The sequence below is a fragment of the Macaca mulatta genome, chromosome 2 (assembly GCF_049350105.2).
Source record: "Macaca mulatta isolate MMU2019108-1 chromosome 2, T2T-MMU8v2.0, whole genome shotgun sequence".
NCBI classification, from domain to species: Eukaryota; Metazoa; Chordata; class Mammalia; order Primates; family Cercopithecidae; genus Macaca; species Macaca mulatta.
Genome location: NC_133407.1, coordinates 3,196,710 through 3,213,436, shown reverse-complemented (window position 1 = coordinate 3,213,436; position 16,727 = coordinate 3,196,710). Strand labels below are relative to the sequence as shown.

Below are 16,727 nucleotides of genomic sequence, written 5' to 3'. Positions count from 1 at the left end.
TGGCCAGTAGTGGCCACTACAAACGACATGACCTTACAGTACCAGAGCTTTTAATGATCTTCTTTCCAGACTGCTTAAAGTCAAACCCTTATTTGATTGTCTCAATTTATCTTTTCCCTCCCGTGAGGCCGTAGAACTCAGAGGTTTCTGTTCAGCCTGTGGATTGGCTGTCGCTGGCTCAGGTGGTCCAATCAGGTGTGGCTGGGGAGGTGGAGTCACATACTTTAGATTCTAGCTCTGCAGGGCAGCAAGGCCATGCGCTGGGACTCCCCCAGCAGTGAGTGTGGCTTCGTAGTTCTTACAACTAAAAATGTTCATGAATGCATGACATCACATCAAGTGGCTGTTCCATAATTTATGACCCTTCCTCTGCTGTTAGCTTTCGTTTATCGCCCCTTTCAGCTTGGGGATGGCTACAAGTAAAACTATGAACATTCTTGTGCATACATTTTCCTTTTCATCTTCCAGATTATATAAAATAATCTTTAAATTACATAGAGATTACATTCTCTGAGCACCTCCAGAACAGAAAACATAACCTTGCAATTTTTTCTTGTTTTATAAAAGGGGTCTGTATTTGCTAGAGATTTCTACTTAAGTAGCTGTGGGCAATAGGATGTGATATCAGGGATCTGCTTCAAAGCACTCTAGGAAAAAAATTAGGGGATGATAATAGCTGAAGCAAGATTGGTGAAATCTCTAGCAAATAACAACAACAAAAAATTTCAAGGTTATGTTTTCTGTTCTGGAGGTGCTCCGAGAAGGTAATCTCTATGTAATTTAAGGTGAGCTTATATTTTATATATACTGCTGGAGCGGATGATGGGTATGTGGAGATTTATGATACATTATTGAATCTGTTTTGTGGTTTGTGTCCTACTTCCTTTCTCTTTCTCTCCCCTCTGGATTTTTTGTTGTTAGTCCCCATGTTTCCTCTAGACATTTGGTACTCACATGCTGCCCTGTGATTCCCCCCAATTTTTCTGAGGTTCAGTGACCCTGACACCTGCCTCATAGGTTCCTTTTCACTCCTTACCTAAAAACTCAAGTCCATCTGTCTATCTACCTATTCAGTAATTCATTCACATAAAAAAAAAGTGAGCCTATGTATTGGTCAAGACACAAAAAATGTTGCAAAATATAGTGACTTTCATTGTTTTGGATGTTACTAGACAGCTATTAAGAGGAATGAAATCACAACTTATTATGTACCCTGAGATAAAAGCCAGCTCGCCAGTGCAACACTCAGGAATGACTGTCTTTCAGCAGAGAAGCCAGATGCCCTCTGTCGGGGGGTGGTGGGGCCAGTGTGCCAGAGTGTAGGGTGTGGCTGCAGGCAGAGCCTGGGAGAGGCCCTCCTCCCTCCAGGCCCACCTCCTCACTGCCTTTTTGCTAACGGCTTTCAGCCTTCTGGGATTTAGAATTGGAAGCTACATTCTGAGGTCATATTTATTTTGTTAAATGAAAATTGTATATATTAAAATCCTTGGGATTTTTGTAATCATTAAAGCATCAAAGAGACTCGAGTGCTCCAGAAATGAGCATTTCATATTCATGCTAAAAAAGCAAAAATCTAATCAGATGGCTTAATTTTCTATTCATTTCCCAAAACATTAGAAAATTGTCAGTTATATGAGCTAAGTTAAGTTAAATTACAGGGCGAACATTCTGAGGTCTTTCTGATTTTAAAAGTCACAATGTTAAAAAACCAAACTCAAGGAAGTTTTTTTTTATTTTTGTAACGGAGTCTTGCTGTGTCACCCACTCTGGAGTGCAATGGCGCCATCTCGTCTCATTGCAACCTCCGCCTCCCGGGTTCAAGCAATTTTCCTGCCTCAGCCTTCTGAGTAGCTGGGACTACAGGCGCCCGCCACCACACCTGGCTAAGTTTTGTATTTTTAGTAGAGACAGGGCTTCACCATGTTGGGCAGGCTGGTCTCAAACTCCTGACATCAGGTGATCCACCCACCTTGGCCTTCCAAAGTGCTGGGATTACAGGCATGAGCCACCGCACCTGGCCAGAAAGAGGTTCTTGAGACCTGTTGGTACTGGGAAGTTGGAGTGCTCATAGGCATAGCTGCACAACCCTAGTGCTTACCTGTGTCTGGCAGGGGTTGGGACTTTCCTGGAGCTCCCTGGCACCCTCTGTGTGTCTCTGCCTTTGCACTCTTCACCTTGGATTATAATTGCATCTTTATCTGTTTCTCCCTCACTAGACTGTGAGCTTCTATGGGAGGACAGGGATTCTATATTTTTCAATGCCTGGAATGCAATTGGGCTTCCGTAAATATCAGTTGAATGAATGACAACATACATATACACACACACATATATATGTATTTTAAAATACATATGGATTTTATATATATATGTATTTTAAAATACATACAGATTTTATATATATATGTATTTTTTTCTTAAAAAAAAAAAAACTCCCTATGTTCTTCCTCGTAGATTCTCCTCTTCCTTACATAAACCCCTAGATGGGCTCATTCTTCAGCCTGACTCTGAAGACCTGAGGAGAAAGTAAACACTTCAAGGAAACTGCCCCACAGAGACTCTGAGCCCCCAAGTAATTCCCCCTGAAAGGAGCATCTACTCCAGAATGGGGGCATCTGGATTCAGGTCACCCAGAATATGCCTTTACCATCAGCTTCCCCGCTTCCAGAAACAGGATTGTTACCTTTAAACTAGGACAATTCAGTGCTTGGTTTTTTCAACATAACTGCTTCAGGATTTTTTTTTTCTTTTTTCTTTTTAGAGGCAGGGTCTTGCTCTGTTGCCCAGGCTGCAGTGCAGTGGTGCCATCATAGCTCACTGTACCCTCAAACTCTTGGGCTCAAGTGATCCTCCTGCCACCACCTCCTGAGTAGCTAGCATAGGTGTGCACCACCATACCTAGCTAATTTTTAAAAATTTTTTGTAGAGATGAGGTCTTGCTATGTTGCCCAGACTGGTCTTGACCTCCTGGCCTCAGGTGATCCTCCTGCCTCAGCCTCCCAAAGTACTGGAATTACAGGCATAAGCCACCACGACCAGCCTGTTTAAGGATTTCTAAGCATAAGCTTATAATGAAAAACCCACAATAATTAATCCAACTTGCAATCACCGTGAGCACAGCAGGTCAGCAACAAGTTTATTTTGCAGCTAGCAGGGTAACAGGGTAGGGTATGGCTATGTGTTCAGGCCAACTCCCTTGAGCTCCTCACCACTGTCTTCCGTGGTCAACCCTCCCTTCTGGTGTTTGCGAAGGTTTGTCATGGTTGATTGGTTTGTGTTTATGAGGAGTGGGTGGGGTGGGGGAAAGCAAAGCAGGAAATGTAACGTGGAGTGGGCACAGCCTCCCTGTGGAGCGTGGTTACGAGAACTCGGGGCAGTTCTCCTGATCTGTGACCGTCATTTTCTTGACATCAATGTTATTAGAAGTCAGGATATTTTTTAGAAAGTCCACTGTTTCTGAAGGGAGATGACGGTTTCTTGCCAAGATCCAAGCATAATCCACACGAAAAAGATTGATGATGCTGACACAGGAATACACGAGGGCATAGTTCTCATAGTCGGTGGCCAGGACCCAGTACGGTGCCGATGGCATAACTGAGAACCAGAGAGAGGCAGCATTATTGGAGGGAGAGGGCAAGAGAAACCTCAGGACAACACAAGAAGGGTGGCCCAGACAACCACCCACCAAGCCCTCTGGCCTCTGACTTTGTTTATCAATCCAGAAACAGAAAGACCCTTGAAAGAAGTCTGGACAAAAGCCTAGACTGAGTGTTTCCGACTTACCTCTCTAGCACTGTTGGTGCCCTGCCTGCCTGCCTGCCTCACTCACCCAGAGAGAGAGAGAGAGCGTTATAGTCATCACCCATCTGCACATTTCAGCTGCTCTGTGTGTTCTCAGCTGGACTGAGAACTCTTTTTTTTTTTTTTTGAGATGGAGTGTTGCTCTGTCGCCCAGGCTGGAGTGCAGTGGCCGGATCTCAGTTCACTACAAGCTCCGCCTCCCGGGTTCCCGCCATTCTCCTGCCTCAGCCTCCTGAGTAGCTGGAACTAAAGGCACCACCACCTCGCCCGGCTAGTTTTTTGCATTTTTAGTAGAGACGGGGTTTCACTGTGTTAGCCGGGGTGGTCTTGATCTCCTGACCTAGTGATCCACCTGTCTTGGCCTCCCAAAGTGCTGGGATTACAGGCTTGAGCCACCGCGCCCGGCCGAGAACTCTTAAGCCCAGAGTGATTTTGGAAAAATCTGTCTCCCACCTCTGCCAGCAGTGGCATCATGGCCCACCCACACACACCCAGGCCTGCACATTCTGCCTTCCTCTCGTGCACCAGCTCTCAAGAGTAAATTTACCCAGATACAATACAGAAAAAAAACTTCACTTGTCTCTCCTCATTTGAAAACTTTGACAGTCTCCTATTGTTTATGGAAGAAACTTCAAGTCATCTAATGTGGCATTCAAGGCCCTTCCTAACCTCATCGCCCTCTCCATGTACCCTCCCAGACTCTAGGCTGCTTTATTCAGGCCTTCTTCTTCTTCTTCTTCTTCTTTTTTTTTTTTGAGATGGAGTTTCGCTCTTATCACCCAGGCTGGAGTACAATGGCACAATCTCAGCTCACTGCAACCTCCACCTCTGGGGTTGAAGAGATCCTCCTGCCTCAGCATCCTGAGCAGCTGGGATTACAGGCAGGCGCCACCATGCCCAGGTAATTTTTTATGTCTTTAGTAGAGACGGGGTTTCACCATGTTGGCCAGGCTGGTCTCGAACTTCTGAGTTCTGACTTCTGACTTCGTGATATGCCTGTATTCAGTCCTTCTATGTTCCAGTTCCCTTCACTTCTATGCTCCAGTTCCCTTCACTTGGAAATCCTTTCCCGTAATCTCCCATACATCCTACAAGGCCTACATCTAATCCTCCCAACCAGAATACATCTTTCCCTCCACCTTTCCCAGCCAATAGCTCCTGCCTCTTTTAGTTCCTGTCCCAGGCTTCCTTATGAAGGCTGTTAGGCACGTAATAGTTAGCTTTCACTCCAGTCCCCATCCCTGATCCGTGTGGGAAGAATAAGTGGAGAGTTTGGAGACCTAGGTTTAGGTCCCAACTCTTCTAATGAGTTCAGTGACGGCCTGCGTCACTCAGCCCGCCTGCACTTTAGCTTCCTTCTTGATAAAAATAACAAGAGAAACTGTGTATAAAGCCCTTTACAGTTTACAGAGCGTGTGTATCTAGTTTACTTTCACGACACTGAGCAGTTATTTCTGGCTTGTACATGTGAAGTTAGTTGTCCACATTCATATGTGTGAGAAGAACTGTTTTCTCCTCCCAGCTTCCTTTCTTGGCCTATAAAATAAGAACTTCCTCTCCGCCCGCCTCTAGGAACTTGACTGGTGGGGGGTGGAGGAGTGGCAGGGATGAGAAGTGGGAAGTGGGGGGAGTAATTTTTGTAGCTGATGACTTCAGTGTCTGCCCTGCAGGTGGGAAAGGGGCTCTCAAGCACTGTTCGTGTTAGAAAGCCTCACGGTTCTGGGTTGAACTCTCTAGTGTAGCTACATCAGCAGTAAAACTGATATTTGGTGCCTTCTCTATTGCCTGTGTCCCTTCCTCAGTTAGCTCAGAACCCAGAGGCAAATGCCTTTCATTAGATATCTCACAGGATCCCCAACAATGTGACTGGAAGGTGGCTGAAGCAGGATTCAAATTTACCATCACTCTCGTCGTCTCTTGCTTCCAAGTTTCTGCGCCATGCAGGTTGTTCTGCTAAGATCTGCTAATTTTTCGGGCCCCAGTTTCCTCTGAGAAACAAGACTGGATTGGGTCTTCTACAGCCCCGTCCTGTGTGCACCTATTTGTGTTTCACCTATTGAAACGCTAGCTAGTGTCCGTATCCGCACTGGGATGTGAGCTCCGTAAGTACCAAGGCCAGCTCTGTCTGGCTCATCATGGCAACCCCAGTGCATGGCATGTAGTAAGTGTTTGACAGATAATTATATGCTGACTCATTAGAGATGACACTCAGGTGTCTCAGGAATTCTCCAAGCCAGGGCGCTAGCCTTCAGTTTGCATATTTCCTGTCCCTGAATCGTCCTGGGAAAAGTGGAGACTTACACCAGAAGAACTTAACTTCCAGCTTGGCAGGCTCTGTGATGTTAACTGGGGAGGCTTCACCTTCAATTTGATTCACAGTTCCATCAGCTCTGCAATGAGTAAAAAAAAGAAAAAATACAAAAAACAAAAAAGAAAAGAGAAAAGAAAAACAACTCATTGAAAGCCAAAAAGCAATGAAAGGCAAGATTTGTGCCACTAAGGACCATGGCAGCCAACACCGTGATTTCTGGTAAGAGAGGCTCTCAAAGGCAGGCTAGACCCCAGCTCCACGGCCTGCCCTTTCCTTTGTGACTGTCTCTGAGGCCAAGCAGGGGAAGAGGGCAGCGGGGTGATAAGAAGCCGCAATTGACAAGCTCCAGGACGGGACAGTATGGTAGGCCCTTGCACTTCAGCACTGTCTCTGACTATCTGCAATGGCCTGAAAGACCAATTCCTGCTCCCAGGCTCCAAAGAGAGGGAATAAAAGAGAATGGAAAAACAAACAAAACAACGCAATACACAAAGAAGATTCACTTTTTTTTTTTTTTTGGAGACGGAGTCTTGCTCTGTTCCCCAGGCTGGAGTGCAGTGGTGTGGTCTCAGTTCACTGCAACCTCTGCCTCCTGGGTTCAAGCACTTCTCCTCCCTCAGCCTCGCCGGGAAATGGGATTACAGGTGTGCACCACCAGGCCTGGTGAGGGTGGAAAGGCATCAGGGTGGTCTTCCTAGGGAGCCAACAGAGGAGATGATGTCTGTTCATCAATCCTCAAGGCAGAGCAGGGAGGCCAACTGAAATTAGAGCAGTCATATGTGTTAGAAACTCAGTAGGTTGGCCGGGTGCGGTGACTCATGCCTGTAATCCCAGCACTTTGGGAGGCCAAGGGGGACAGATCACGAGGTCAGGAGATGGAGATCAGCCTGGTCAACATGGTGAAACCCCGTCTCTACTAAACTACAAGAAATTAGCCAGGTGCGGTGGTGGCAGGCACCTGTAGTCCCAGCTACTCGGGAGGCTGAGGCAGGAGAATTGCTTGAACCTGGGAGGCGAAGGTTGCAGTGAGCCGAGATCGCACCACTCACTCCAGCCTGGGCAACAGAGTGAGACTTCGTCTCAGGGAGAAGAAAAAAAAAAAGACAGTGGGTTAGTGCTATGGTTAGTGGTGACAGATGTCCTAGAAACCAGACAATGAGCAACAGGCCAGGGGTTTTGGGAAATGTGCTCTGATGTTCCCTACTACATTCTCTGTTTATCACCATGTAAAGCTGGAGACCGCGCCCTCCTCTCTCATCTGGATCTCAGACAGCGGGAGAAGATGGTCTGTTCCTATCTGCACACATTGACTTAGCAACAAACCAGTCTCCTCCCAACAGATTCTGCCCTTTTCACCATCAATTGCATTTTGCTCCAGAACGGTTTTCGGGACACCAGTCTCTGACCATGAACTCACAACATGTTCATGAAAAACTGCATTCGTATTTTCAAGAGTAGAAGGGGGATAGGAAGGAGTTCTTCCTGGGGCTCTTCTTAAGTTTATATTTGCTTTCCAAAGTGTAACTTTCTGGATTAAATATTGTGTTAGAAGCCCTCGGTAATAGAATTGTACATTTCTAAAGGATATCCTGCTTACATAGGATGTGTATATATTGTGTATGTGATTCTTGCTTAATAAGAAAAGGAGCTTTCTGATACATAAGCTGCCCAGAGATGGGATGAACTGTCCTGGAAGGTGATGAGCTCCCCGTTCCCGGAAGTGTTTGAACAAAGCTGGATGCTTCTGTCAGCAGATGGTGTCAAGCGGCTTCTCTCCTGGACTGGAGGTCAGAGGAGATGGTCTCGATGTTCTTTGCTACCAGAGTATCTATTTTGCAGTGAGGGCAGGAACCCTGTCAGTTTGTGCCCAGCAGGTGGTCATGGAAACGCATAAGTGGATCCTAGTCCTTGCCATCCTTGCCTGACAAATGCTTTCCTCTCAATTCCTGCTAGGAGCAGGCAGTCCAGACCTGGCAAGGATCCCATCCTCCCTGACCCAGGCTGCCGGACACCTGGTCACTCCGGGTCCGCACTCCACAGGCCTGGCCCCAGATAGCCACAGCCACTCACCTCAACTCCTGGTTTAACACTTTGATCTTTCCATTTTCCTTTAGTGAGTAGTTGGCCTGGATGCAGCGTCCCTTCTCAAAGGTTGTTGGGATCTTCTCAATTTCGTACCATCTTCCGAAATACTGCAGAGACAACAAGCAGAGCAAAACCTGTGGTTCTCTGGGGACCTGCAACCTTTTCTGCACTGTTGTGCAGAAGTTGAGCCCTGTCCTGGGGAAGCCAGACAAAAATGGGCCTCATTGTTCCCAGGGGCAACTGGGCAAGAGATTAATTGAAATGAGAATCCGTGACTAGGATGGGATGTGTGGGCGGGGGGGGTGAATGCTGAGCAAAGCGCTCTTCTCAGTGTCCCCTTCAGCCAATATTGCTGTGACATTCTAGACTCTGTAAAAAAAAAAAAAGGGGGGGGGGGGATGATGGGGCTGGGTGCGGTGGCTCACACCTGTAATCCCAGCACTTTGGGAGGCCAAGACAGAAGGATCACAAGGTCAGGAGGTCGAGACCATCCTGGTCAACATGATGAAACTCCGTCTGTACTAAAAATACAAAAAATTGGCCGGGCGTGGTGGCTCACACCTGTAATCCCAGCACTTTGGGTGGCTGAGGCGGGTGGATCACGAGGTCAGGAGATGGAGACCATCCTGGCTAACTTAGTGAAACCCTGTCTCTACTAAAAACACAAAAATTTAGCCGGGCGTGGTGGCGGGCGGCTGTAGTCCCAGTGAGCCGAGATCACGCCACTGCACTCCAGCCTGGGCGAGAGAGCAAGACTCTGCCTCAGGAAAAAACAAAAAAAGAAAAAGAAAAAAATAAAGGGGGATGATGGGAAGTAACTTTCTTCTGAAACAGTGCATGATTCTACAAGTCATCTTCAAATCTTGTGCAAAGTCAGATGTGTTTGCTGTGGGGAGCTAGGACTCCAGAGTGCATGGAACTTTCTTCATCCACCCTGAATAGGGAGTTGGTCACCAAGGCTTTGGGGAGGTGATGGGGATGAGGCGCTGTGTCTGTCCTCTGCCAGGGGGCTTGGCTAGCGCCACAGACGCTCCCATGGCCTGCGGGCAGCAGCTGATGGACAATCGGAGGAGCATGCTCCACCTGTCCTCAGAGGGTGCCCAGTGTGACTGACCCTGACGGCCCAGGGTGACAGCTCATGGATGCTCCCTTTATTGCTTCTGTGCTGACTCCGACTCACTTTCCCACCTGCTCTTGTGCGTCCTGGGATCACCCCGAACCTCTCTGCCCCCAGTCTTTGTCTCAGCAGATTGTCCGCTTTGGGGAAACCCCAAATAAGATAAATATGTGTCCCAAGGTGTGCAGTGGAAATTAAAGCAGCATAATTAAATTGAATCTTGTAGAATGCTTGTTCACATCAGAGGCAGCAAAACAAATGGGAGGTTCACCTTTTACCTTATTCGGGTCAAAATTCTCCTGCACTGGAGGCGAGGTGCACTTCCCAAGACGAAATTCTTGTCCCTCTGCTGCACCGAAAAGGCCAGCCAGTGCGGAAAGCAGCAGCAGCAGCATCACCATCTTGGGGCTGGGTGGCTGGAGAAGGGACCTGGAGTTAGAGGAACACACAGCAGCTGGGGTTGTCATTCTGAGCCTCCTAAGTCCACACAATCATGAAGCAAGAGTCCTGTGCCCACGGGCCCCTCTGTGGGCGGTCTCTCCTCTTCTCTCCCAAGCCCATGTGAACCCGCATCCTGCAGGGGACACCTGCCTGTCCGTATTGCTGTGAGGCTTTCCTCGGAGCCTCTGCACCTCCACCAGGGCACTCTCCGCCTGCTATTCCAGTTTGTTGGATTGATTTTGCACCCCACTCCCACCTGATTATGCATCTCCCAGGGTAGGCACCGTGTCTGGTTCTCCTCAGAATCACCCACGGGCCTCAGAGTGTCGGCTCAGTAGATACTTGTCAAATGAACAGAAACAACGCGGAGGGGGCTGTGTAAAGTGGGGGACATGGAGGGGGCTGTGTAAAGTGGGGGACATGGAGGGGGCTGTGTAAAGTGGGAAATTAAAGCCTCCAAGCGAACCATGAAAGACACAAAACCAAACCAAACCTTGCCCAACACTTAGTGTCTCCGAGATTCTTCGGGGAGATGGCTCTGTGACACCCCTCCCCCTGCCCTCAGCTTGCTGGCTGCTCTACCAGCCCAAGAGTGCGCTTGGAAACCTTAACAGGGAGCGGCCTGCTGGGGACCCCAGGGTCACCCAGCCAGGTTCAGATCCTGACTCTGGCCATGCTAAGTATAACTGTGTCCAATTTATGCCTTAGCTTCCTTGTCTAGTAAGTGGGAATAATACTCATTCCTAGTTCATGAATTTTTGTGAGAATTACATGAGATAATATCGAGAGAGTACTTAGGGGAGTGTCTGACACAAAGTAAATGCTCAGTCAATGCTCCTTACTGTTATTATCAAAAGCAGAAAGATGATGGTTTCGCAGGTTTCTGTTTCTTTTTTTTGTTTTCTTTCTTTTTTTTTTGACATTCTGTTGAGGGTTTTTGTTTTGTTTTGTTTTGTTTTGAGATGGAGTCTCACTCTGTCACCCAGGCTGGAATGTACTGACGCGACCTCGGTTCACTGCAACCTCTCCCTCCCGGTTCAAGTGATTCTCCTGCCTCAATCTCCCGAGTAGCTGAGATTACAGGTGCCTGCCACAACTCCTGGCTAATTTTTGTATTTTTAGTAGAGATGGGGTTTTGCCATGTTGGCCAGGCTGGTCTCAAACTCCTGACCTCAGGTGATCCATCCGCCTCAGCCTCCCAAAGTGCTGGGATTACAGGCCTGAGCCACTGCACCTGGCCTGTTGAGGGTATTTTTCATCGATGAAGTTCATTAAATCAGAGAAGGACTGTCGGCTGATGTGTAACTGTGCAACAGGCATTTCAACCCCAAGAGTCCTTTGGCAGCAGAAGCTGGCTTTGAAGCGGGGCAGCAGGGCAGGGAGACGGAGGCCGGGAAGACGGAGGCTGCGGGGAGACGGAGGCTGCGGGGAGACGGAGGGCGGGGAGACGGAGGCGGCGGGGAGACGGAGGCGGCGGGGAGACGGAGGCTGCAGAACTGTGTGCAGGTTCTGGGTATTTGAAGCTCCCCCGTTTCCTTCACTGACTTGCTGTCAATTTGCTCCTTTCCTTATGACTCCTTGCCTGTAGCTTGCACATGAGCTATTTCCAGCTCTCTGCGTTTCTCCCTGTAATGATGATGACTGATGCAATGCAAGCAAAATGTTCTCAGATCTGAGCATTTCAAAGGATGTGTCATTACAGGAATAATTATAACTGCTTTCTTATGAGTCTCTAAACCTCTAAATACCCTTTAATAATCAATAGCTTTTTTTTCCTGGAGGTTTTGTTGCCTGGTTTTCAGAAGAACAGTTATGTAATGAGTGGAAGCTTGCCAGCTGGGGTCGCTGCGGTGGGGGACAATTACTGAGGCCCTTTGAGCAAGTCTGCAACAGGGCCGCTTTCCCTGGTCTTTGAGGCTCCCTTTCTCAGCAGCTCCACCACCGTGTAAACAACACCTGTCTTTTAACCTTTTAGGGGATGACGAATTTATAGAAATGCAGCCTAAACCCACACAAATTTGCATCCATTTTAAAGAGATGTTTAGTTCTAGTTCGTAGGCCCAAGCTGAAAGCCTGGCCCAGAGATCAAAGCTCAAAGACTGGCCACACATTATGCACATTCTACAAGGTCCCCCACAGTGGAGAGGACCTCAGAGGTCATCTCTCTAGCCCTACTTCCAAGGTGTACAGATGGTGAAGCTGGGGCTTGGAAGGGGCAGACAGCTGGGACTCGGGCCCATCTCCGCCTTTCCTGTCCGCAGCACCCTGAACCTGCTTCTTCTGTGCCACCACAGGGCCTTTCAGTAACCCCCCGCCACAGTGACCTGATGAGTCTCACCACCACACGACACTTACAACAAAAGTCAGTTCTACATCTGACTCTGATAAAATGTTCTCTTGTGGGCTGAAACATATTCTTTACCTCAGTAGGAGGATTTCAGAGCAAACCCCCTTGATTGCCTCTCTTCCAAAGGTGCCTCTTGGCTACATTAGTTTTATTCCTGTGATTAAAACTCCTTGTGAGGCCGGGTGTGGTGGCTCGTGCCTGTAATCCCAGCACTTTGGGAGGCTGAGGCAAATGGATCACCTGAGGTCGGGAGTTTGAGACCAGCCTGACCAACACAGAGAAACCTTGTCTTTACTACAAATTAAAAAAAAATAGCCGGGCATGGTGGTGCGCTTCTGTAATCCCAGCTGCTCGGGAGGCTGAGGCAGGAGAATTGCTTGAACCTGGGAGGTGGAGGTTGTGGTGAGCCGAGATCGCACCATTGTACTCCAGCCTGGGCAACAAGAGCAAAACTCCATCTCAAAACAAACAAGCAAGCAAGCAACAACAACAACAACAACAACAACAAAAACTCCTCGTAAGAGAGGGTGGACAGCATCCATCATAGTTTTCAATGTCCTTCCATTCTAATTTGCCCATTACTTATTCAGCATGTTCTTAATGTGTACTTAAGACTGTGGGTAACATATGGATTATATACGACTTATATTTTTGCATCTTCTTCTGATATCAATAGGAATACTGTTCTAATGAGGAGTTTAAATACTTTACAAACTAAGTATAATTTAAATATTATTTTTGGCCAGGCACGATGGCTAATGCCTGTAATCCCAGCACTTTGGGAAGCCGAGGTGGGCAGATCATTTGAGGTCAGGAGTTTGAGATCAGCCTGCCCAATGTGGTGAAACCCTGTCTCTACTAAAAATACAAAAATTGTGCCAGGTGCAGTGGCTCATGCCTGTAATCCTAGCACTTTGGGAGGCTGAGATGGGTGCATCACCTGAGGTCAAGAGTTTGAGACCAGCCTGGTCAACATGGCAAAACCCCGTCTCTACTAAAAATACAAAAAATTAGCCAGGTGTGGTGGCGGGTACCTGTAATCCCAGCTACTCGGGAGGCTGATGCAGGAGAATTGCTTGAATGTGGGAGACAGAGGTTGCAGTAAGCCAAGATCGCACCATTGCACTCTAGCTTGGGCAATAGAGCAAAAACTCCATCTCAAAAAAAACAAAACAAAAACAAACAAACAAAAAATACAAAAATTAGCTGGGCGTGGTGGCGCAGTCCTGTAATCCCAGCTACTTGGGAGGCTGAGGCACAAGAATGACTTGAACCTGGGAGGCAGAGGCTGCAGTGAGCCGAGATCGTGCCACTGCACTCCAGCCTGGGTGACAAAGTGAAACTCCATCTCAAAAAATAAAAAATAAATAAATAAATATGATTTTTAACAGAATATGAGGTAATTTGAAAGGAATCCTACTAAGGTTATAGTGCATCCACCTTGGGCTTGGCACTAGCTGGAAATCACTGCTCCACTTGCATTAAGCTTCCCCACGGAGAAGCCCTGGTCTCAGGATTTTAAGGGTGCTATGCACTCAGTCTCCACAGCACCTCCTCTGGAGGCAACCTCTGCTGACACTCTTTGTACGAACGAGGTGAATTTGCCCGGGTTACTTCCTGGTAAACTACAAAGCCAGAATGTAAGCCTAGGTCTCCCACAAGCCTGTGCTCTTAGTGCCTGGGAATAGGCTAGAATGTAAGCCTAGGTCTCCCACAAGCCTGCGCCCTCAGTGCCTGGGGTCACAGCACTTGACCTCAAAGACCTGCAGAACATGAAGGACTAGATTTTGAAATTTCACCTCTTAAAATAAAATAGTTTCCAATAAGTCATTAGGTCTCAAAGACTCATTTAGCCCTTAAATACAACAAGAAACGTATCTCCCAAACACAATATTTTATGACATTAAATGCATTTTCTATTCACACCATTAATTCCAGTTTCCAGATTATTTTACTGTGATGCACAGTTGGACAGCTCGCTGAGAATTCACCTGGCACGGTGTTGGTGCATGGAGAAATTCCTTATTGTCCAGTTTGGAGGAGTAAGCAAAAGATGCTGGGATGAGTTCACGCTGGGTTTGGTTTTATCTTAGGCCTGTTGCTAGTGTATCTACCTCAGTTTCGTCACCGGAAGAATGGCTCTGATAATACCTACCTTGTACATTTGTTTGAGGAAAAATGAGAACAAGTCTAACGCTACCGGCACAAGCTCTCAATCAGTGGTGATTATATGTAGCTGAAAAGGGGCAATGGAGAACCAAGACCGTTCCTATTTTAGACATTATTATCATAAATGAAAAGGTGAAAACTACAGTACATACCTTTTCTTTCAAGATGAAGGCAGTTTCCAGATGCAGAATCAGCCGATTTGAGATGCCTGTCTTGGTGACTGGCCTCTCCCAAGCGATTTTATAAGCTTCTTCAGATCTCTGATGTTTACTTCTCATGCAGGCCACGCCTCCCCTCCAGCCAGGAGAGCTGGCCTAAAAGCTTAGTCTGTACCGAAACACAAAGATGGGATGTTGTGTCCACCCTCCTCCCCCAATTTCCTTCACAGCTGCTTCCTGAAGGAGAAATGAGATATTGTTTTCGTGTGTGTATGTGAGTGTGTGTGTGCAAGAGAGAGTATGTGTGAGAGAGAGACAAACTATTTTCATTCAAAACATTTTTTTTTTTTTTGCTATGTGGATTTTCTAATTTAATTTTTTTGGTCAGAATGCACTTTTAAGTTCCAGCAGGACGTGTTGCAACATGTTTTTAAACATCTGGTGTTTATTTTTCATTTTTGTGTAAATGAAAAATCAACAAGCTCGTTTCCTGAAGTGGCACACGGACTCTAATGGGAGCCAGGCAGAGCCAGGCAGCGGAGCGAGGGTTACGAGGCAGAGCTGGCTTTCTCCACGGTGCGGGGCAGCCGCCTGACTTCTCTGAGCCACAGTCTCCTCGTTGTAAGTAGGCGCTGTCATTTCTGTCTCCACCAGAGCCAGATGTGTAGGGGAGATACCAGTTCTCAAACAACTGGGGCTAAAAGTTGAGACTGCAGAAGGCATCTTCTGTCACTCTGTTCTCTGTCCCTTTTGTGACCCCTCCAGCCACATGTTCAAGGCAGTCTGTCAGGGAGTGGGGAGTGTGGACTTAAACCCAGGGGTGCTGTTGGTCCAGCCTTCTCTCTCCTGGTGGAATGAACAACTTTGACTCTTGTGAGTGAAATTCTGTCTTTCTTTGTGATAGGCAGGAGGTATTTTTAGAGACATTTAGATAAGGCCGTGCCTTCGTAGTAGATTTAGACTCCTAAATAAAATTCATTCTAAAATATGTAAGCAACAGAGCTACATTTACAGCACTGAGTCTATAAACATGAAAACAGCAACACAGAACCTTAACATTCCAAATGCTGTGAGCTCTTTAAGATGTTCTTCGCCTTTTGAGAAACATAAGAAATTCTTATTCCTGCCCAGGGCCTGCCTCTTGCTGACCTCCTTTGCTGCCCTCCCCTGAGAGCTCTGCGTAGCTCCCTTCCTCACTCCAGGTCCCTGCTCAAATGGCACTTTTCCCTAAAAGGCTTCCTGACCTTTACAAAAATAGCACTCTTGTCACCGTTCCTTTCCCTGCTTCGTTATATCTTTACCCGAAATTCTCTCCCTTATTTATACATTATCTTGCTTAGTATGTTTCCCCAGGAGGATAGGAGCTCGAGGGGTGCCAAGAATTTGCCTCTGTGACTGCGTTGTACCCCAGTGGCTAAGCGTATGCTAAGTGCTCAGTAAACACTTATAAATTAAATGGGTGCTGTCCAAAGAACTTAGTGAGTTTCTAAGATAGACAAAAGGCACCAGAGGTAATATCCATGCGATTTTGATTTCACTTGTATTTCTGGAAAAGCACTAGCCTGTACGTTTCTGTCTTCTTCACCTGTGTCACATTTGCCACCAAGAATTGCCTGTCGTTGAAGAAATACACCATTAGCCGCTTTTCAGCTTAATACAAAAAATTCTCTCTCCTGTAAGGAGTTGCACAGTTTTCCACAAAGCAATGTTGCCTAAGTTTCCAAATATGTATGTTGGAGTTGGAGATACCTGTGTATTTGAGCTTTCAGCACTGAAGTTGGCAACCATGGAGCTGAAGGTCCCAGTCTAGGAGAAAAGCCGCACCATCTTCCTGGGTCTCAGTTTATTTTTTCTGTAAGTATTGGGAAGTGGTATACGTTAGGGAAATCCTGTCCTCACATGTTTCTGGAATGTATACCAGTAACACATTCTTAAGCGTCATAAAACAAATCAGAGCTATGTTCTAAACAAGTCCCAAAATAAATACACATTTGTTCAGAACAATTAAAATAGTACCAAAATGCAGGACTCAAGAAATGTGAGCACCTCATCATCCCACACTTTTGTTTGTAATTATTCCTCTAGATCTTTCTATACAGATCCCTACGTAATAATAACAATATTCAATGTTCTGAAACTTTTTTTTTTTTTTGAGACCGACTCTCACTCACTCTGTCATCCAGGCTGGAGTGCGGTGGTGCACCCTTGGCTCACTGCAACCTCTGCCTTCCTGGTTCAACTGCTTCTCCTGCCTCTGCCTCCCGAGTAGCTGGGATGACAGGCACAGGCCACCGCACC

At 46.9% G+C, this 16,727-nt stretch overlaps 1 protein-coding gene and 1 long non-coding RNA gene across 13 annotated transcripts in view; one reads left to right on the top strand and one right to left on the bottom strand.

Moving 5' to 3' along the window:
* Positions 1 to 16,727, top strand: part of LOC106997195 (uncharacterized) — a 79,526-nt gene that overhangs the window by 10,814 nt on the left and 51,985 nt on the right. For 9 of the 11 annotated variants that reach the window (XR_013413468.1, XR_013413469.1, XR_013413473.1 and 6 more), the window contains exon 3: positions 4,560 to 4,702. The exons of 1 other annotated variant lie outside the window; for it this stretch is intronic. This is a non-coding gene — a long non-coding RNA (uncharacterized LOC106997195). The remainder of the gene's footprint in view (positions 1 to 4,559; positions 4,703 to 16,727) is intronic. One more of the 11 variants, XR_013413472.1, reaches the window with a different exon arrangement.
* APOD (apolipoprotein D) lies at positions 3,100 to 14,486 on the bottom strand. Of its 2 annotated transcripts, none has more exons than XM_015132547.3 (5): positions 14,424 to 14,486; positions 9,593 to 9,743; positions 8,183 to 8,304; positions 6,103 to 6,191; positions 3,100 to 3,594 (listed from the first exon to the last, which is right to left on the bottom strand). In XM_015132547.3, the coding sequence occupies exons 2-5, from the start codon at positions 9,713 to 9,715 to the stop codon at positions 3,359 to 3,361; spliced, it is 570 nt and encodes a 189-aa protein (XP_014988033.1). In that variant the 5' UTR covers positions 9,716 to 9,743; positions 14,424 to 14,486; the 3' UTR covers positions 3,100 to 3,358. The 2 variants fall into 2 exon arrangements, with proteins under 2 accessions (XP_014988033.1, XP_001098104.3); XM_001098104.5 differs by having other exon boundaries at positions 9,593 to 9,730.

What these genes read in the sequence shown, in the direction of transcription:
- APOD (XM_015132547.3), bottom strand. Translation starts at nt 9,715, where the DNA reads ATGGTGATGCTGCTGCTGCTGCTTTCCGCACTGGCTGGCCTTTTCGGT. An exon ending in AGAATTTTGACCCGAATAAG is followed by an intron (nt 8,305 to 9,592) that starts GTAAAAGGTGAA and finishes TTGTCTCTGCAG; the next exon opens with TATTTCGGAAGATGGTACGA. An exon ending in GGAAGTTAAGTTCTTCTGGT is followed by an intron (nt 3,595 to 6,102) that starts GTAAGTCTCCAC and finishes TCTGGTTCTCAG; the next exon opens with TTATGCCATCGGCACCGTAC.